The sequence below is a fragment of the Apus apus genome, chromosome 13 (assembly GCF_020740795.1).
Source record: "Apus apus isolate bApuApu2 chromosome 13, bApuApu2.pri.cur, whole genome shotgun sequence".
Classification (NCBI taxonomy): Eukaryota; Metazoa; Chordata; class Aves; order Apodiformes; family Apodidae; genus Apus; species Apus apus.
Window position 1 is genome coordinate 16,063,443 of NC_067294.1, and position 21,970 is coordinate 16,085,412.

Here is a 21,970-nt window from a genome sequence, read left to right on the forward strand (position 1 = left end):
GAAGCACAAATATCTTATTTTCAGAAGGTACTGCAGGCACCTAAATAAAAACTTGCAGAAATATCTCCTCCACAGTGACTACATCACCTCTGGAAATGGTTTATGGGAGAACAGAGCTGAGATTTCACAGACTTTTGCTCGGGGATAGTCTGGCAGCAGCCAGCCCCACCTTCCCACTTTTCATTCCTGGCCTTCAGATGTCAGTGGAATTGCCCGTAAAGCTTCACGGTACTTTACAGTGAGGAACTGAACAAGTTAAATTAATCTTTCTTTGTATTGAGGAGACTCTCTTGGATTGCTTTTTGGCAAGATCTGTCAAAATTTGCTCTCTTAAAAATAGAGATTCAGAGGAGGATTTCAAGGCCTCGTACTGATGGAGACAAGAGGCAGCATTATCAGTCAACTTCCCATCTCTGGCGTTTGGCAGAATAAGATGGTGTGCTCTTCTGACAGATAGGTGTTACAATATTTTCCCTGAAGAATAGTCATAGAAAAATGAATCTGGAGTGGCTTCCTTTTCCTGATGCCTCTGCTGCAGCCGCTTTCCGTGGGTGCCAGCAAAGCTGCCAGGATTTTGTCTTTTATTACTTATGTCCTTCATGAGATTTTATAGTTTCTTCTGTCTCAAAAAGAGTTTCATCTAAAATCCATTTTGCTCTTGAAGCAAAGCAAAATGGTCCCTCTGCAAAATTGTGAATATCCACTAAAAAAATATCTGAGTGTCCCCAGGAGACAATGAGTTCTCTGCGTGCCTGGAGAAAGAGAAACAAGTCCCTTACTTCTTTATGGTGAGGAAGATGCTGCATCTTGTAATTTACTTCATCTCTTCTAAATCTGACTTACAAGACCTTTAAGTACTTTCACTAGACTTGGACCTACTAGAGAAAGAAACATCCCTACTGATGTTGCCAGGTTAGCCATGACCTGTTCAGACAGTACTAGACTTGACTTGCTACCATGACTACCAACCTTGAGAAGTAGCAGCAGTCAAGACAAGGTCATTTACTAATATGACTTAACCTTTCTGTGGAAAATAAGGCATAAATTCTTTGCTTCCTCCAAGAAGTTTTATATCTTGCCTTAAGATAACAATAGTACCCATTGAACCTTGATATTTCTTTGGAATATGCTTTGGAGACAGGTAAATGGAGGGGGATGAATGGAAAAATATTGATGGACACTTATTGTACAGTTTCTGGAAGCAGTCCATGACATGGTACTAGACAACCAGGCTTCATTTTGTTGTTTCAAACTACAGAGAAGCTTGAACAACAGAGGGAAAAGGGAGGAAAGATAACTGTTGTTTGGAGACCAGATGCATCACTTTGCTTCTCTCTTGCTGCTTGTTGCTGCCTTTGAGATGAAATCTCTGTTGCCTTTCCACTTGGGAAAATACCAGTATTTGATTTAGCAGGCTCTATCATAAGTATTATGTGTGTTTAGATTGAGTAGGGCTGTGTTTGCACAAGTAATGTAAATTAAGAAAAAAATACAGGGTTTTAATTTTACATGGAAGATTTTAAAAGAAAACGAGGGATGCAAAAAGCAGAAGTCAGTGCTGCTTGTTAGATGACACATTAGATTTTTATTTTCTCTTTCCTCATGCTTTACTGTATTTTCCAAAAACATGAATTGTTCATTGATTAGATGGAAGATCAATTTAATTTTACAGAATGGATGCTACAGCCCGAAATGGACAATCCAGTCAGGAGCTGGAAGAGTTGGCTGTGAAACCGCTGTGTAAACACATTCATGTTTGCATCAATTAAAGGAAACGAGCTTCCCCCCAGTGCTAGCCTGCCAGTTGGAAAATCTGGGTGTGAAACCATAACATGCTGATGTATGATCCAAGAGGTAGGGCCTGATGGGGCAATTCCTTCTGACAGCAGTTCTGGTGCTCTCTTACTGAGAATCATCTCTTACTGAGAATCATCTCAGCACATTGGTAACAGCAGTGGGCAGGATCCAGGGCTGTGAGACCATTCCCTCTTTTTCTCTTGTGGGTGTAGGCAGTATTTCTAACTGCACTGTTATTTTAGAAAGCTACTTGTCTACTGTTGTGCCCTACAGATCCTTTTTTTTCTTTAGGCAGGTGAAATTTGTCTTACGTTATTCCTTGACATCAAGTTAAAAGGAAACACTAGGGAATTTTTATGGCACACTTTCCTGTTAAAGTGGTGATATTCTCATATAGCAACTGTACAACCATATCTGAGGGTGTTGTTTCTGTTTCATTAATGTCAAGCATTATGTGAAATAGAGGAGTTATGCATGAAAGATTATTGTTGCCTGGTTAATGGCAACTGGACTTTCAAATCAGAAAATGTTGGAGCAAGTACCTGATCATCATGCTTATCATCACACACTTGGGCCACAGCAACCCCAGGCAACACTCCAGGCTTGGGGAAGTGTGGCTGGGAAGGGTCTGGCAGAAAAGGACCTGGGGGTTCTCATTGACAAGGGGCTGAACATGAGCCAGCACTGTGCCCAGGTGGCCAAGAAAGCCCATGGCATCCTGGGTTGCATTAGAAATAGTGTGACCAGCAGAAGCAGAGAGGTGATTGTCCCCCTGTGCTCAGCACTGGTGAGGCCACACCTGGAGTGTTGTGTCCAGTTTTGGGTACCTCAATTCCAGAGAGATCTCGAGGTGCTGGAGCGAGGACAGAGGAGGCAACAAAGCTGGTGAAGGGCCTGGAGAATCAATCTGATGAAGAACACTTGAAGGACCTGGGAATGTTTAGTTTGAGGAAGAGGAGGCTAAGGAGAGACCTCATCAGTCTCTGCAACCACCTGAAAGGTCATTGTAGAGAGGCTGGTGCTGGTCTCTTCTCACAGGTAATTAGTGACAGAACAAGAGGGAAGGGCTTCAAGCTGCACCAGGGCAGGTTTAGACTGGACATTAGGAACAATTTTTTCACAGTAAGAGTGGTCAGACTGGAACAGGCTGCCCAGGGAGGTGGTGGACTCACCATCCCTGGGTGTGTTTAAGGGTCGTTTGGATGTGGTGTTGGTGGAGATGGTTTAGGGGAGAACTTTGTTCATAGGGATGATGGTTGGACTCGGTGATCCCAAGGGGCTTTTCCAACCTGGATGGTTCTGTGATTCTATGATAATCTGCCATTAGCACCATGAGCAAAAGACCATGTCAGGTTATTTCCATCCACTTGGCCACTAAAGAATCCAGTGAAGGATGCAAGCAGGAAGCATGTTATCCTGTGTGTGAGGAGTAAACATAGCACCTGCATTTATGGTAGTCAAACAAGTTTTAGTCTGTCAGGACAAACGTTTGTTTGTTCTGCTGTTAGAGACATTATCCTTTTTTTGTGATGACTTAATAGTTGACACAGAGTCTCTAGTTTCCTGAAGTCCCATCTGAGCTCACTGGTGTTTAGATGGATAAATGAGATTTTGCTTTGATTTCTTGAAATTATGTACACATTTTCTATAGAGCTGCCTTTCTGAGATCTCTCTGGTTTTTTCAGTTCATTTTCATCTCTGTAACTTTAATGTGTTTTGAATTTATTAGTAGCAGCTTAGCAGAGGAACTTTGGTGATCAAGCTCAGTGAGTTCCTGCATTAAGTGAAAACAATTTTAAATATTTGTGTTATAGCTACTAGTAGCTGCAGAACCACTGCTCAAATTATGGATTAAAGGCTGTATGAAATAATATTTTTCAAAGTACAGACATACTTTGAGATTTGTCAAAGTAGTAGGTGTCCTTTAGACCTTCTGATGGTAGTTTGAGGTACCGCTGTCACTTCAGGTGCTAGACCTTTTATCCCCTTTTCATTGGAAGTTAATGAATGTGCCTTTTACTGAAGTCCTGTTAAACCATTTCTGAAGGGATGGGGTTTCTTGTAGTCAGGATATCCATTAATGGATTTATTTTCATCCTAGTCTTACCAGAATTTTTTTAGGATAGTTCTTTTAGCATCCACTGCATTTGCTTGCTTTGACCACCACCTTCCAAGGTGTATGTGAGGAAGGGGAAAGGCCAACTGAAAAAATACCTAATCTCAAGAGAAGTGTTTTCTAATATGCAAGGCATCTTAAGCCTTCTTAGCTGTGCTCAGCACTGTAACAACAGCAGAGTAGGTTCAAGGAGGGCTAAGCTGGGAGCAGTTCCTTCAGTGTGAACACAGTTTGCTTTTAAAATATGTTCAGTGCTCATCTCCCTTAGATGTTTTGGTGAATTTGGGATTGGTGTAGCTTTTGATGAGGCTTTTATTTTCTGTGACTCATCTGAAATTTTATGGTTAGTTCCTTTGACTTTGTTTCATTAAGTTCGTATTTTAAATCAATAACCCACTTGGGAGAGAAAGAAGCAAGAAAAATAGCACTTGGATTTAAGTGCTGTCTTGCCATGATTTTTCCAAGAGCTGTAAATTCATCCTTCATCCCTTGGCTTCTCTTCCTTGCATAGTGGAAATCTGCTTTTTGTATGAGATTCCTCTTTAAATCTTTACAAATTTTACTTATGTTTTGTACATCTTTCTTAAAATATTACTTTTTATGTGTCTTTCCTCTTGCCTGATATTGATAAGGCAACAACAGAAATGGGAATTACTACCATTATAATTGAAATTTTTCAGCCTCTCTTCACTCAGGAGTACTTTCTAGCTTTTATATTATTACTCCATCTTTCAGCATCCAAATACAACCACAAACTGAAAGAACAGATGTACACAAAAGTGCTCTGGATGTTGGACGAAGAGCCTTCCTTACAGAGTTTTAATTTTCTCTCCAGGCTGTCGCTGACTTCTTGTTTTTCTTGAAATGTCTTATATTTGGCTACTGAAGGACAAAGATTTTGCTCTTTTGCAAAATAACCTTTTTTATGACGTTGATGTCAGATCTGGGTAGTCCAAGTTCATTTCTGTCTCTGTGTGTGGTATATACTTGTTAAGAATTTAGTGCAACTATAAACATCTCCAGAACTCCCCATAGTAGGGATAAACTGTGAATTATGGACTTGCTAGAATGGCCTATTTCTTTAAGGCAAGCTGAACCTCTGTAGCTCTTCATAGAGGTTTTATAAAGTAAATAAACATTTGTTCGTAAACCTAAATTGAGGAATACTGCTTTGGTAATTGTGTTGTTATTTGCCTTCTCCTGAGCAAATAATACTAAATAGTGTTATGTCTTAAACTGCATCCTTGAGTTCATAACTTCCTGAAAAAGAGACTAAGTTTGTGTGGTTTAGTACATTCTTTAGCCTGTAAATATGTAAAAGCAATAATCAATACTGATTTTAAGGCATTTAATAACTCTTCTTTGGATTCTATATCCCCAACATTGAAATCCTGTTGCCTCATGGTATAAATAGCTGGGACTGATGATTATACCTCCTGCATCGTGGGCTTTCATCAAAAGACCTGACAGCTTAGATCAGGACCATGCTGCATACTCTACAGATAAGGAAACTGAGGCATACAAATCTGAAATTACTTACTCTTCTCACCTGGCAGTTTGAGAAACCCCTTAGCAATTAGGTCTCACCATCAGGAAGAGCTGCATGGCTTCTGAGCCAGGAATTAATTCTCCTTTGAATTTCAACGGGCTGTGTTTCAAAAGCCTTTGATGGACTGTTCTTCTTTCTCCAGATGAATCCAATACCAGAAACTCTGCTGTGAATCTTCCATGCAGTTTTATCTCCCTGTCTGGAGGAAAGGGTAGTCAGCTTTCTTCTGGGTCTTTTGAGCAAGTGAGGGTGATGGTGGATGTCCCAGAAGAGTAGGACAAAAAAGGGAACTAAGAGGAAGCAACTTGTTACAGGCTGATCAGCCCAACCTGGATTCTCAAAGGAGTACTAGAAAAAGTTACTAGTAGTCAGTGTACAGTGAAGTGATAGATGTATTTGGGCTACTTAGGGGAGTAGGGGGTATTGTCTTCTTGGACTCACTGACTGGAGTTTACAGCAGAACCAGTATGTATCAGGCACACATTGGCCTGTGTGACATTCCCATAAGAAAGGTAGGAGATGATAGACTACAAGATCAGTGACTCTACTTATTGTTATAACTGCTCCTTGTTTGAAAAAAAAAAATTTATGTTCCTCCACTTTACTGCCTTGACTTTACCCCTTTCATCTGAAAGTTAATGTCACCTCTTCACTTCCTAATACATCTAGTAGGTGAACTGCACAGATTGCATCCCATGTCACTCAGGTGTCTTTGCCCTGACCTGCACTGAAGAAGCTGGAGAAGGTGCTGGCTCTGTACTTCATGGCTCATGCTACACCTATTAAAAGGTAGTAGAGCCAAGTCTTCATCACCTGATGTTAGCTGGGAGACAGTGTGTGCTCCCCAGGCATTGATAATAGGCCCAGGGTTACCCTGTATCACCCTTGGTTCAGTAATCAGAGTGTGCTTCCAAATGCCTGTGGCTGAGAGGGGCTGCAATTAGGGAAATTCAGTATTCCCTGTGTAGCTCGACTTAACTGTTTGGTGTAGGGAAGAGGAAAAATAGGGATTAGTACAAGAACTGCAAGGTAGAGTTTCCCTGGGATTGGGTCTATTGGCAGCTCCATGAATTCATCATTAGTTTTCCTGTGCCCCATTTCTCCTATGGAAGTTTTCCTAGGGAATTGGTAGCAATTTGTTCTGATCTGATGAAGAACTGGGCAGATAAATACTACAGAAGTGAAGTGGCCAGATGCTGTGTTGAAAAGTGAGGAAGATGGATATAAGTAGGGTTAAGTCTCAGATAATTTCTGTTATTGTGACAGATGATGGATTTGTTTGAAATGAATGTATTTTTACAGTATCACAGCAAAGTTTGCACCTCCTGGTCAGGAAAAGGATGCTGGGATGGAAAATCCTGAGACATGTCACAGGCACACAGCCAGAGGGTGATGCCCTGCCTCTCTGAGCTTTTGCACTGCACGTCTCAAAAAGGGGCAAACGTGTTATAAAATCTCACTCTTCTGTTTTGTTTCTTCTAGTGTCACAAATCTTAAATTCCGGGGAAGGTGTGAGCCTGTGATTTCAAGAACTCTTCAGTTTCTCAATGACCTTTCTGTTGGATATCCTTTTATTGTGTATGGCAGAAGGTATTATTACAAATAATAAGGTAAAAAAGAATATGAGAGTTCCATTGCTTCATGTGCCACATTTTTAAACCAATTAGGATATTACTATTAATTCATCTTGATTTATCTTTGTTTGTAAATACTGTTTTAGAGGTGTGCTCATTTCCACCTCCTTTTTAGCAACAACAGAGGAATCCTGCAGTTACTCATGGCTGTCTGTCCTGCTCCTGATCCTGGAGTCAGCACCATTGGTGAGCTCACCAATATTGAGAACAGGATATGTTCTACTTTTGAGGATGCATTAAAATATGAACCAGGAGTTAGATTTTCAACACAAGAACCTCTTTCTATGTTTTATTGTTGCCTGATTCTGTGTTCCTGACAGTGTCAGTTCCATCATGACTGCTGATAAAACAGCCATGACTGTGCATGTGCATTTTGGTCTGGGTTCAAGTATTTTTGTGAATTTCTTCCCCAGATGGTGGATGCTAACTTGCTTCCTCTTGCAGTATCTGTTGTTTGACTCTTGTGCTAATGTTCACTTCCTTATGAGTTGGAGAAGTATGTCTGCTCTTTGAATTTTGAGTCAGAATTTTGAGTCAGCAGAGCAAGATTTTTAAAAAAGCAGTAGCTGGTTTTGATGTGACACAACATTTGAAGGGATACGACAGATACTGAACCACCAGGGCTCATGAAATTATTCAATATTGAAATGTTTCACTAGTCTAAAATAAAAAGAACTTTTCAGTAATTTTCTAGAGGAGATTGTTAAGACAAGCAGAGGGGAAGGCACCTGGAATCTGACAATTGGTATCGTTTTATTTCTCCATAGAAGTTTAATTGTGTAAGAAGAATTTTAATATATTTCCTTGGGTTGAAAGATGAGTGTGGGTTTCCACATTCCATAAGTGAATTTTGTTAAATGAAAATCACACAATGTGTACCTCTGTATGTTTATTTGAAATACCATTAAGCAGCTAACTTGACATTTTAAATATGCATGTGTTTATCTTCTCCTGGCATCAGAGAAATAGGACTGGAAAGCACTTAAAGTGAAACATTGCTAAGGAATTTGACAAAAACAAAAGGGGAGACATTTATTTTATTCTTCAGATTTATGAAGAGACTAATGAGCTCTCTCCTCTTTTATGCTGTGTACTTATTGCTCAGTAGGGGGTGGGGTTCAAACCACTTTCAAAATACCCAAGACATGTTGTACCCAACCTAAAGTGCCTGCTTGTCCATTTGTGCATCTGTACTTGCTGAAATAATCAGCCTCATCTTGCTGCTAAAGCCAACAAGCATCTACCTTTCCTGTTGCCTTCCTTTTCCAAAAGCCTGTATTCACATGGTGGCTCTCAAAAATGAGGGACAGGATAAACTCTTGGTGCAAATGAGGCTAGTTTTCAGTTTCAAATTATTCAAATTATATTTGCAATAAATTAATTTCTGCTCATGAAATTGACGTAATAATCTCAGGACCTAGAAAGGATGAAAAAGTACATATTGAATAGCTTAAGTTCTCCTGAAGAGTAGAATTGTGATGAAATGGGGATTTTGTCTCTGCAGAAACTTGCTAACTTGCTAACAAGTTGGACCCCCCTGTGCGCAGTCAGGATGTAAAGCAGCACTTCCTCCTGAACATACATCTGCAAGATCCAGGTGAAAGGTTGAAAGGCTGCAAAAAAAGAGAGATGAACTGAAACCAGAAATACCAAAAATGTCTTCAGTTATTTTTCCCTGGAAATACTTCAGATGAAAATTCTGAGGACAGCAGCTTTTCTCCTTAGATGGGTGGGGTTGTACAACCAGGGCTTTAATGCTGCTTCGCTTCACCCTGATGTTGTATTAGTTAAGTTTAAAATTGTGTTCCCTGCCAAACCATGGAAGATTTCAAAAGTATTAGACACCCACTTTTGTGCTGGAATTTAATATGCAACTTTTTATTGGAAAATAATCGTCCTTGTCTGGCAAAATCCACCATGCAATATTTCTGTTAGTAGGCATAATGCAATAAAGACAGGGAGGGCTATTTATCACTACAAATTTTGAGGATTTCAGGATTCTTTTTATTATTTTAATATATTTCTTTGGTATTAAATCAGAAAAATGATAAATTACACCTGTCGAGGCTGTTTTTCCTTTTTCCCAGAAAATGATGTACAACCCAATTTCACTGGTCATTTTGGCTTTTAAAGGTATGTATTTTTTTCCTATAAAAAACTCTACCAATAGGGGTTTTTTTAATAATAATACTGAAGTACTTTTTATTTCAAACATATGAAGTAGTTCATAACTACTTCCTGGCATTGCAAACTTTGGCCTTTTCACATTGTATTAGGGTTTGGTTTTTTTTAAAGGCATTAAGTAGATATTGCCTTGAATGAGTGTATTGTTAAGATGCTGGATCCAGTGGATCAATTTTCAGTATTTGATATAGATGAAATTGTGGCTAGCCTGAAAGGTTAAAATAGTAATTTATTTCATTTCAGTACTTTCCTGTACGTCCATCAGCTTCTACACAGTCTTGTAAATAGTGGGGTTTTCTTTTTTTTATGTGTATTATTTTCTAAAGGGTAATCTAGAATTAAAAGCAAGCCACAATTCCAGCAACTATACTAAATAAAAGGAAAAGGAAAAAAAAAAAGAAGTAGTAAAAACCATAGGACAGTATTACCAACAAAGGCACCAAATGACTGGGGCTGGTGTCATGGTTTGCATGACTTTCCCAATTATTCCAGGTTTTGCATATTTCAAAATACATTAGCCCAATTTGATTTCAAAGCTCAGTTATTTGAATTATAAATCATTATGTCCCTCCTAGCTGATCAGTTGTGAAATATCTTTGAATTCATTTACATAATGGAAATGTTAGTCTTTCCTTTATGCCTCTGAAGCCTCAGTGCTGCCTCATGCACGTTCAGTTCTTTTTAATAATTAACTTTTCTACTGTATATTTTTGTAACAAAATAACTACAGTTTGTTCTTAATTTGTACAATAACTTGGGGTAAAATATTCATAGTCTCTCAAAAACTATTTAGCCCTGTCCTGGTTAGGCTTACAACATTATAAATGGTTCTCCCTTGTAACAAGGGGGGAAAAAAACCCAACTATGTAGCTTTGCAGTGTAAAACCAGGTAACACCAAATGTTATAGATTGACAAAGTAGCCTCCAAAAATGAGATTAGAAGATTTTTCCAATAGCAGTTATAAAACCTTTTCTTACACTTTTAACTGCTGGTCCATTTAAAAGGAAAAGGGAAAATGTTTATCCCCATAAAAGTAATCAAACTCTTCCATCAATGATGTGAAGGGATGGCAGAGCAGCAGCAAGCACTGGAAAAACCCCAGTAACACTAATCAGTGTTCTGGGCATTCATAAAATCTGGTGTTTGTGCATGACTGTAGGCACTACTGCACAGTCTGAATTGTGCAGTCATCCTGATTATTCCTTAAAGAACTTCGTCAATGCCAGGGATCAACAGTGTTCAGTAAACTAATGAGTCCTGGTTTTATAACATTTGTTGTAGGATGTACAAGCCCATGAGCCATTTCATTCCTTCGGTGCCTTCAATGCTTACGAATGCTCTGGGGTTTGAATTTCCCTATGGCATTCCTGAAGAAGTGTGTTAGTATACTTGGATAAGAGAAGGCCTTTTATATCCCCATTTTATAGATGCACAAGTGAGGCAGTGGTATTTAACTGACTTGCCCAGAGTCATACAGCAATTTCATGTCAAAAGAAGGAGAAGCAGGAGTCAGAAAATCCAGGCCATTGCTTTGGCCATTCTCTTGCTCCCTGTTTGCAACCATCCCTCAGGGCAGCAGTTCCCTCTGCACCAAAGCTGACAGATAACAGCCTGGCTCTTACAGGAATGCTCAGCATCATCTTCTTTGCCCAACCCCAAGAGTCTGAATCATCTGAGACAGGAGATCAGTGTGTCCTCACACTCCTGAGGATCATCATTCACGCCCTGGGGCAGGATTCACGCTGAGAAACAAGTCTGAACTCCTGGAACTGTCAGGGATTCTGGAACGAGGATTTTGCAAACTGAACTTTTGATTTAATATGATTTTTCATGCTTTTTAAAATAAACCTTAAAAATACTTCATTTTACCAGGTGTAACTGTAATTCCTCCAGAACCTGTGGTCTGTAGACTATATGCAGCCTGGTCTCTGGCAGGTCTGGAAGATCAGCTCTGCCATTTTGAGGTCATTACTTCAGAGCTGCTCCCAGTCCCCTTGCCAAGGGCCACTCATCTTCAGCACAGGCAGTTGCAAAACCACTGGTTGGTTGTTTTATTTTACATGCTGATAACATGGGTCTATCTGGGGAAAAAAACAGCATCATTTGTTATCAGAAATTCTCCGTTTAATTATAAAAGTCATTTAGTTCATTTGTCTCTTTTGTGACTAGAATATAAGCCATGAAAAGTAATTGCTTTAATTAATAATAGATTATGGTCTTTAATGTTCTAATGAATACCTCCATGACATGTATTTCTAGATGAAATTCAGGTACTTTTTTTAAACATACATTTTTTAGGATTTTTTTTTCCTCACTCAAATTGCCTGAAAGTCTGTCCAGTCCCGATGGCTGCGAGGCTGCTTTTTCCTTAACACCTGCTACTTACAGTCTCCTGAAAAGGCTTGTGAAAATAGAGGCTGTGAAATTCATGCTTCAGAATCACACAGTAAGTTTCCTTACTATGGTAAAAAAACATGATGGTGTAGTAAATGTTGTAGAATGCTGAACTTCTCCCATGCTTGTGTTTCGTCAGAGCAAGCACTTCCCTTTCCTGGGCATCAGTGACAATTACAGCCTCAGTGACCTCAGGTGCAGGACAGTGTTCTACACAGCTCTCACTCGTCTGCTGATGGAGGACTTAGGTAAGGTCCTCTTCCCGTGGCCCTGAGACACACCTTGCTGTCTTGTGTGATCCCATGAACTTGTATGGTTATTAAACTGCAGTGTAATTGTGTGGTGTGTACGTTATGCTTGGTGTGTAAATTATGCCAGAGCCTTCTAGCTTCTACTAGAAGGGCTTCTTTATTTTGCTTCTTCATTCAAGTTCCCAATACACAAAGCCACCCAAGTTTTAATAAAAACATTGACAAGAGCTCTGCAGGTCAGCCAGAACTACTTAAACATGCACCTGGGGTTACCTCTTGAGGTGTCCTTGGGAAATGAGGTTTGTCTGGAATGGACATGTGTCCATAGAGCCTCTGTGGAGATTCTCTTCTCACAACACACAGCACTCCAGGTGAGAGGGGGTGCTGCTTGTGCTGTGGTTGTGCAGGTTTCTCCCAGGAACTCTGCAAGTGGCAGTTGAGCCCTGATCCTGCGTGGACTTGAAAGTCATCCAGATGACTTCTGTATGCTGACATGGGACTAGACCAGCATAGGCAAATCATTGCTCTTTATTGTTTTGCTCCAAGGAAAACCTGCTAAGCAATTAAAAGGAGAAAAGCATCAGGATGCACAATGCATAAAGAAATAGTTTAGCTCCTAGGAGAGGAAGAGGAAGGTGATGCTGGTCAAGCAAAGAGAAGGGGAGCAACTAATGCTGTATTGGAACCACCTGAGGAGCTGGACGTGGCAAGGGAAGGAGACAGAAACAAAAGGCTGGATGAATAGTCAGAGAAGAGGACACAAGGGCCCAGAAATAACAAATAAAAAGACTGGCTGCAGTGGAAATGAGCAGAGAGAAGGTGACAGAGGAGCAAGATGGACAGGATTGGATTTTCCCAAAATCCAACAGCTCCTACTGCTGCCAGCAGTAGCTTTGCAGTGTAGCACAAAGCATTTAAACCTCTTCAGCTCTGCTGCAGGTGCAGGATGCAAGTCACAGGTTCAGGCAGTTATTTGGCTAATTTAAGAAAGTTCTGGAGCATAGATTGCCATTTGAAGGCTCTGGAACTGTGGCTGAGCAGTGCAGTGGCAGTAATCATTGAAAGTATTTCCTTTGCTTTTAAAAACAATCTGGAAAACTGGGCAGGAAGGCCATGCTTTAAAGGGCAGCAGTTCAGGTCACAAAGCTGTGTATTGAGACCTGGGGAAGTGCCAGAACTGGTGCTGCTTCTGCAACTTTCCTCTCCCCTGAAAATATTTACTTTGTTATGAGGCAGTTTTAATTGCAGGATCAGAATTATTTCTCTCAGGGGATACTTGCCTCTTTCAGTTCTGAAGATGTGTCATCCTAGCTTAGTGAGACACTACTGAGGATATCTTGAATATTTTTTTTCTGTGTTGTGATCTGGATTAATGTGTTATCCATGTTTTGCTTTCTGTTGGGACTATTTTTCTTCCTGGCCTTGTTTTTTTTTGTTGTTGGTCTTTTCTGTCATTCTTACTGGGGGGAGTGATTTGCTCTTCATAATACCCCTGGAGGGGAAGAGGCTGGAATTGGGTCCATTTTCCAGGTGGGTATGTGAAGTGTAGAAACTGACCTGTGAAGCTTACACTGATTGTGCACCACCAGTTTGACACACAGAAGACTCCTCCTAACTTCAGACTTTACCAACGAAGAGAGAAGAGAAGGAGAAGCCCTATAGCAAAGAGCTCTTTAAAGAACATAAATTAAATATCTACTCTGAATTACTCTCAAGGGGAATCTGGATCTGAGAGACAAGCTGCCCTCATTAAGGGCCTAAAAATAAGTAGTGTGAGTACCAATCCTCGTGCAAATTGCCACCTCTAAAAAGTTGTTGTTTGTACTTACTTGTTCAGCATCACGACAAAACAAAACCAGTCCAGACTTCCAGGTTATATAGTTCAACTGTCTAACCAAGACAATCTCTTTTTTCCCTACCCACAACGTCTTGTTTCTTTTACTATAAATTCAGACCTTGGGAAGCAAATGAGGCAGTAGTGTCACATGAACAGTGACACAGTCCAGATACATTTCCATGGCAGCTTCACTCTGAATACTAAACAGATAGGAGGTAGAAAATATGATCATAAAATACTGCAGTCTGAACAGCAGAATGCAAAGCACACACATGAAAGGGTCTAATTTATTGTTGCAGTTTTAAGCTTAACATTTTTAACTGTTGAGTCCTGACATTCTTATCTGAATATTCTTCCAGGGTACTGAACAAATCCTGTCAGATGAACAGAGAAAGCAGAAATATGAAAAAAGAAAGATGTGCAGTGCAGAGACCTGCTGGTCTCAGATACAAGTTGTTTGCATCAAGTCAGCAATTTGTCTTCTTTGCTTACAGCTCAGCGCAAACAGCTCAGACCTCAGGTTTTTGTTGCTTTAGGAGGTAGGAAAGTCCTCGTGATGTCAGGGAGATTTTTCTATGAAAGCCTGAGACTGGCCCTACCAAACAGCAGTGTGAACGTGATGTGATGCCTTTGCTCTTGTGTTTTGGTTTCTTTCCTGTAGGTGAAGACGAGGACGAGTTTGAGAACTTCATGCTCCCCCTCACGGTTTCGTTTGAAAGTCTGACTCAGGTATTCAACAGTAGCTTTGAACAAGAAGAAGCAAAGGTAGGTTTATTTCAGTTACAGGGCAAGAAATTATTGCTAGGAAAAACTAAGAGCAGGGCAAGCATTTAGAAAAAGCTTGTCATCTCTGTCTGTCTCAGCATGTCTGTACCTGTATTTTTATACCTGCCTACATATCTGTAATTAGTAATGTCGGCAAGTAGAGATACAAAGGCTACAAATTACTCTCCTAAATAAACTTTGTACAAAGATTTTTCTAAAGGCCTTGGTATTTTTCAGTGCTTTGCAGATCAATTGACCCTGTTTGATCCCCATTTATAATCAAAGGGACAAATTTGTCTTCAGTGATAGCTTATCTGTTTCGTCTGTGATCTTCTCCCTTGCCATGCAAGTATCCTGTTTGTGTATATTAACATATTTATTTGGAGGTATGAGGAGACACGTGTAACCCACTTGATAAACCACTGCTGCTTTAAAGTATTTTTTCAAACAAGAATTTATTATATAAATCAAGACTTTATTAAATGGCTGGGCATATATGTATAAATAGGAACTGGTCTTGAAGTATTGCACCCTTAAACTGAACAAAGTGATTAGGATAACTGATAGCTAAATAAGGTTTTTATGTGCCTGTGGGAGCCATATTAGGATTGATTTGACAAGTCAGTTCAGCTGTGGCAACAGTCATAATATCTAACACAACATTATGTTTTATTAGTAAAATCCTTAAGTGTAGCAAGCTGTTTGTGTCAAAACAACAGTATATTTTAGGGAAGAAAAAGGCTTGCTAGATACAAGCTGCATCATCAGGCATGATAATACATTAGAGCACTATTGCATTAAAGAGATCCCCTTCTCCCCTCCCTGCATAAATAGTTAACAGTGCACCCTGGAGTGCTTGTTCCAGCTACACAGGGCAGTTTTGAGGAAAGCCTAAGAGTCATTCTTCATTTGATATTTTAAAAGATGATGGAATCTTCAACACTGCATCGTTGTGTTTATCCACTTCCTTTCATAAAAAAAATAAACAGATTTGCTAGAAATATTTAGTAAATAATTTGTCTGCAGTGTATCTCTAACTTTACCAGAAGATGCACAGTTGAGAATAGTCACTTGAATTACTCTAGTATTTTTTTTTTAATAGTATTTAGGGCTATTTCAACAATGACTTAATTCTGGTTTCCTCCTTTGTTGTTGCTTTACGTATTTAATTTTAATAACTTTTATTTAATAGACACAGTCCAGCCCATCTATCTTGGATTCATCTCTCATATTTTCAAGTTAAGAATCCTAAAAATCAGAACAAAGAGGTCATGTGATAGCATTAACCTTTCTGTAGGGAACTGTATTTTATCCCACGTGAGGATTCAGGTTATTAAATAATTTTGCTGTTGTCCTGTCTGGTTTGCCTGAAACCTTCTTAGCAGAGAAATTTTAATGGAGTGCCAGTGATATATTCCTAAACTAGCAAGTTCTTAACGACCCTGGAAAGTGACTGCTTGATTACACTTTAACGGTATTTGCAAATAAAATCACAAGTAATTAAGGGGAAATCTCCAGGCTTTTGAGCAAGTTTGATGCATGATAACTGCCTGATTCAGCTTCATCTAGAGTAATGCTGTGTAGACAAGAGCTACTGAGATCAATAGCAACATAATGATAGTGGCAGAATTAAGTGAGTAACCTGAGAACTGTGTCTTCAAAATGCATGCAGCTGCCACGAGCCAGGGCCACACAGTGCACTCCTGCTTCCGTCCTAAATGTTCATCAAAAGACGCCCTGCAGGAAAATGGAGTTAGATGCTCTTTATTGCTGATCGTGTCTCTTGCCACATTTATCAGGGAAATTGGATTAGCAGTTGGCAGCTGCAGGTAGACAAGGTTCTGCAGTGATTAAATATGCAGCTTGGCTGCATTTGTTGTGACAGACCTTTAGTAAATTCTACTGTAAGCACCATCTGTCTAATTTGTATAAAGAAAACTTGGGGCTTTAAGCCACTGATAAAGGACTGAATCTGTTGCTTTATCATAAACAAAACTTTTGCTCTGAATTCTCTTAAACGAAATTTATTAGGTTAAAGCTATTTTTTTCTGTCACGATGAATAAATAATACGTGCAAAAGTGCTTTCAGGTACTTCATTTTGCAAGTACTGAAAACAAAACCAGTTCAGTTCTTCAGTAAAATGCTTAGTATTCGATCCACAGGGAGATGACACCGTTAAAATATCACTATGAAAATGGTCCAGGACTGCCAAATTCATTTAATTTGTGGTTTTTATTAGGACTTTCTAACTGGCTAGAGTTGGGGTTGTTGTAGTTTTTTTAATACTTCTGAAATACACCATTGAAAAACAGTCACAACAAGGGAGCTCTTTCTTTTCAAAATACATTTGTAATCATTAAATCTGCATACAAAACATATGTTTAGGTTTCTTTTCCAGGGAGATCAAATATAATTGAAGACTGTTTAAGTAATGATGTGCTTTGCATCGTTTGGGGTTTGTTGGTTTGGTTTTTTTGCTACTTGCTTCTTCACCTTTTTTTATGAGTAGGAAAAATGTCCAGTATTAAAGCAGTGGCTGATTTTCTGCTAAGAATTTCAAGGTTTCTCTTGACAATGCAGTTAAGTCCTGTATGGCCTGGGCAGCCACATCTCAGGAGTATTTGTTTGGAGTTGTGACATCATCAGATTTGCTGGGAACGCCTGAAAAAAAAAGGATCTGAGGAGAAAGCAGTTAAATAGCAACATGCTATCTTTAGCTGGTTTGTAGAAACTCCATGCTGTTAAATTATTTAAAATCCTTGATTTTCAGCTTGCACACATTAAAAGTTTTCACACTAAGTGCCAAATGTTGCAAACAGCACTTTAACAGAATGATTTTGCTTTGATCCCTGTAGCAGTTCCTGAATAATTTATCACAGGTTATTGCCTTAATTCTGGAGAGGGATAGAGCAATAAAGGCAGATGAAAACACTCCAGTTGAAACACCTTGGGGCCTGCTCATTCCTCTGACACGGCTCTTTTGTTGGAACTATTTAGAGGTTATTAAGACGTGTCTCCAGAATTAAGAGTATGCTGTAAGGATGAAGACAGCCATCTTAATTCTAAAGACAAAGCGCAATGACCCTTCACCTTTTTTTTCCTTTGTTGTTATTATATAGTAGAATTATGAGGGTAATATTATAGCTGCACCCAGTAGTGCCACTATAGTTAAGGGTCTGTCAGACCTTCCATTTCAAGGCCCGTTTTGGGGGTGGGCGGCGTGAGGAGTCTCGTCTGTTTTGAATTGCCTTAGTCAGACACTTGGCACATGTTGGCAAGTCAGAGGGGTTTTTTTTTCTGTCAATATTTAAATCTTCAGCTCCTTTCCTTTGAAAAATCCATGGGAGAATCTTCTTTTGGGACTTTGAAGCAGAACACTTGAATTTCTTTTAAACATCGCTTCAATTAATCTCAAGGAAACTTCACTGGCATTCAGGGAAGAACGTTTCAAAACTGAAATTTGAACAAAATCATTTGATTAGCAAGAAAGGCAATGGATAAACCCACATGCTACTGACAAGCTCTTCTTGCTCTCTTTCTTGTCTTTAGTGTTCTTCACTTCTCATCTTACTCGTTTTGCAGTTTCTGGTGGTGTTATTAGCTGTCCCTTTGCCCCAGAAGTGGCTGGTGTCCGTGGTGAATGAAGCAGCAGCTTTGTCTACTCTTCCAATTACTCTGTTAAGTTTGCAAGGGACTTGGAATCCCACAGGATGACAGACAATAAGTAGACATACACGTGAATAATGTTGCTTGCCATTAATAAATTGTATGCACATAAATGCTATTTGAAAACTCGTAATACACTAAAACTAAATTGTCTTGGGATTTTATGGTTTAGGGGATTCTTTTTTTCCTTATCCAATGTGACTTAAGCAAACGTGAAATCCAGGGTGATTTTTTGCTCCTATTAGTTGACAGGTATTTTTAGCAGTGACTTAAATGGATGAGAATTTATCTCAGGATTCTGTAGGCTATTAGATGGGCTGTTTGGACAATGTCAACTCTAGGCAGAGTTATTTTATAAAGTTGCCTTCTGATGGATAATATCTAAACCACTGAGTGGGCTGGGATTTTACAGGGCAGGAATATTAGGGTGGCGTGTAGGTTGAGGTTGTTTTTAAGAATAGTGCAGTTAATGGTTTGGGTTTTTTTAATAACAATAGCTGAATTGAAAGTATTGCAAACCAAGAAATGTAGTTTATGTAGTAGTTGTTCTCCTTTCTTGAGAATTCCAGGTGTCTGAAGTTGCCTGGTGTTTGTGGAGGATCCCAGGAATCTGGGACTGGCGTTTGAAGAGGGTTGCGCTCTCCTCTTATTAATAGTTTTTAATGTCTCACAGCAAAACTGTTTCTCCTACATAACTGCAGAAGACTATGTTCTTACAGCCAGTTTGTTTTATAAAAACAGAATAAGCATGTTAGAGGAGTTTGGGTTCGGCTGGTTGTCTCTTTCTAATCCATGTTCCAGAGACCATGGAAAGATGCCGAGCTCTTTCTCTCCAAGTGTGTGCTCCAACAAAGGCAAGTTCAGGTCTTGCCAGGGGCTGTAGTTCCCCTTCTTCACTGCTCCAGCCTTCCCTTTGTTCGGTCTTGCTTGTCTCCTTTCTTGTGGGGCTAGATAGGGTGAAGGAACCAAAATCCATCTGGAAGATTTCCGCTTCCTTGTAGATATTGTTGCTTCTCTGCATCCCTTCAGGAAGAGGTACCAAGTGTTGCTGCTGAGATATTTCAATTCTGTACCTTTTGGCCACCACGTCTGCTACCCAGTTACTTTCTGTGCTGACAACACAGCCCACAAAGTAGAAAATACAGATGAATATAAAGTTACAGTTTTATATTGCATCTCCTCTGTATTGAACACTTCCTCTCCAGTGATTTTCGAGTCCCATTAAAGTTAATGAGAGTTGAGACCTCGCAGCATCTTGCAAGTTCAGGCCATTTCAGTGCACAACAGAAAGGAAATGCAAATATTAAAATACTCCTAGCAGCCTCACCAGTGTTTTGTAGAGAAGTCAATTTATCCTTGGCTAAATCTATGTGCGTGCCATCCAAGTCAGTTGGACTAATGGGTCTGTGTGTGAAAAGTGCAAGATGACATTTAGCAGTTTAACAAGGCATCAGCCTCATTTGCTCTTTATGTGATCAATTAAAATTAATATGTGAACCTCACCTTTTGTATTTCTCAACACTATAAATACTGCAGTGTTAGCACCAAGTGATACACATTATTACAAACTCTGGATTGAAAGACAGAACTCCTTACTGGCTTTGTTTTCCATGATTCTGTGTATATTTCTTACCCATTTATTGGGGGGGGGGGAAGTACAAACCCCACCTGCAACATATGGATAAAATTTATTAAAACTATTTAATTATCAAAAGCCAAAATTTATGCCTAAGTAAATTGAAAAGTTTTCTTATATTGTTGAAATATTTTTCATTCACTGATGTTTCTTATTAATGTCTATTAATTATCCTGAAAACATCCCTTTAGTAGGGACTAATTATCTATGCATAAAGTGGTGTCTGCATTTGTTCTGGAAGCCACACACTAGTCATTAAGAAAAAAAAATCGTCTTAGAACTAATGTTAATACAGATAAAGATTTGAATGGTCTTCTGTAATCAAAAAAAAGTCCCTTTTTGAAGACACCTAACTTGGAAAATTACTATTTATTTTAAAAAAAAGGTGTTAAAATAACCCTACAAGGAGAATCTCAGTGCAAGCTTCATTATACCTTGTTATGAGCATCAGTCTTACACCTCATTCAAAATACTGCAAGCTTATATTAATGTTTTATTGTTAGTGTTACTTTAAATGTATTAATACAGGAAGCACTTTCAAACTTGGAATACAGAGTGTTCATATATTATGCTTTAATTTGCAGTAGGCTGGCATATCAACTCATCCTAAGCACTGTGCTAATGTTATCACTGTAAAACTTGCTTGTTAAAAGGATCTTTGTGTATTTGGGGGGGGGGCAAGAATGCAAAAATAAGCGAGCCAGCCATTTAAACTAATGAATCAAAATCAGCTATGTGGTCATTATTGGCTGATGATTCCCCCATCTGCTCAGTGCTAACGTGAAAATCAATTAGTGTGTCTCTTTCCCACTGGCAGCGTATGTTGGTGGGGCTGGCGAGGGATCTTCGCGGGATCGTCTCTGCTCTCAACACAAAGACCAGCTACTCCATGCTGTTCCACTGGATGTATCCTGATTACCCGGTGACAATACCAGCTCTGTGCACAGAGGGATACCAGGCCCCTTGCATTAGTTTAATAGTGTGGCACAGTGGGGAAGAGGAAACAAAGCTAAATGAAACTAATGTGTAATCAGCTAAAATTACAGCACAATGGCAACCATGCCGCTAGCTGGGGAGGGACCGCAGAGGGGGTCACTTTGGTGCTGGGTCCTCTAGAAAACAGAGCCTGGTGCTTTTCTGCCCTTCAGAAATCCAGAGTGTTTTAGTGGAAGGAAAAAAAACAAAACCAAACAAACAAAAACAACATACCAAAGCTGTGTCTCTGACTCCAAACACAATGTACCTACATTTGGTTTAACACCAGAAGTGCTTAAAAATACGATAGGAGCGCTGTCTGGGGAGATTGCACTCTCTGGTATGAATCATGTCTTTAATTTAGTCAGTTCCTTTCTATTTATGTCAACTCTATTAATATCCCAACACCTGCAGCCTTCTTGATCAGGGAGAAAATGGACATCTGAAAACAAAACCCAAATCTTTAGGTTGTAGTTTTCTTCAGTAAGTAATGATGACAGAGCTCTGGTTGCTTTAAATATTGGGTACATTTTTATGCCAACAAATACAGTAATACTCGTGGGTATTTCTTAATACTTTAGAGAAATGCTTTGTATTTTTATAAAAGCAGTAGCTGTAATTGTCTCTTCAGGCATCCAGTCTGAAGACTATAACATTAGTAACAAACTGATGAAATATATAGTGAAGTAACTATGAAAATATGTGTTTTATAATTTAGCTCTTGCCAGGCTGTGTTGTTGTTTGTTTCTGTGTTGTTTGTTTTAATGGACAGAAAAAAGTAACATTCTAGTAAAATGACATGTTTTACTAGAAATCAAGCTTTTAAAAATATCTTTATTTTAAGACAATAATGAAGCTCTACTGTTCACTAATAATCTTCCTGATTAAGACGGAGGAATGCATCAATATATAATTGGAACTGGGAGATTAGCATGTAAGGACTGAAAGGCTGCACAGCAGAGCCTGGTATGATCTGACAGACATCCTGGTGTGGTGGGTGGTGGGGTCCTGCTGGCCATCCAGATAAGCCCTAGTTCAGACCTTCACAAGCCTGCAGTGATTCTGTCTATGTGCAGGCTCAGCCTGCAGAAAGTCAGTCAGTGTCATCTTGATTTCTTTTAAAATCAGTGGAAAGCATCCCTTCATTTCAGTTTCAGAGAACTG

General features: G+C 39.3%; 1 protein-coding gene across 11 annotated transcripts in view; it reads left to right on the top strand.

Moving 5' to 3' along the window:
• Nucleotides 1–21,970, top strand: part of RANBP17 (RAN binding protein 17) — a 143,780-nt gene that overhangs the window by 75,457 nt on the left and 46,353 nt on the right. For 10 of the 11 annotated variants that reach the window (XR_007890769.1, XM_051630974.1, XM_051630976.1 and 7 more), the window contains 5 exons: nucleotides 6,945–7,025; nucleotides 11,664–11,727; nucleotides 11,815–11,923; nucleotides 14,425–14,528; nucleotides 20,649–20,737. Coding sequence is in view for 10 of the 11 variants with exons in the window: in XM_051630974.1 (XP_051486934.1) it covers nucleotides 6,945–7,025; nucleotides 11,664–11,727; nucleotides 11,815–11,923; nucleotides 14,425–14,528; nucleotides 20,649–20,737 (447 nt within the window). In the remaining variant the exon portion in view is untranslated. The remainder of the gene's footprint in view (nucleotides 1–6,944; nucleotides 7,026–11,663; nucleotides 11,728–11,814; nucleotides 11,924–14,424; nucleotides 14,529–20,648; nucleotides 20,738–21,970) is intronic. The other variant, XM_051630981.1, reaches the window with a different exon arrangement.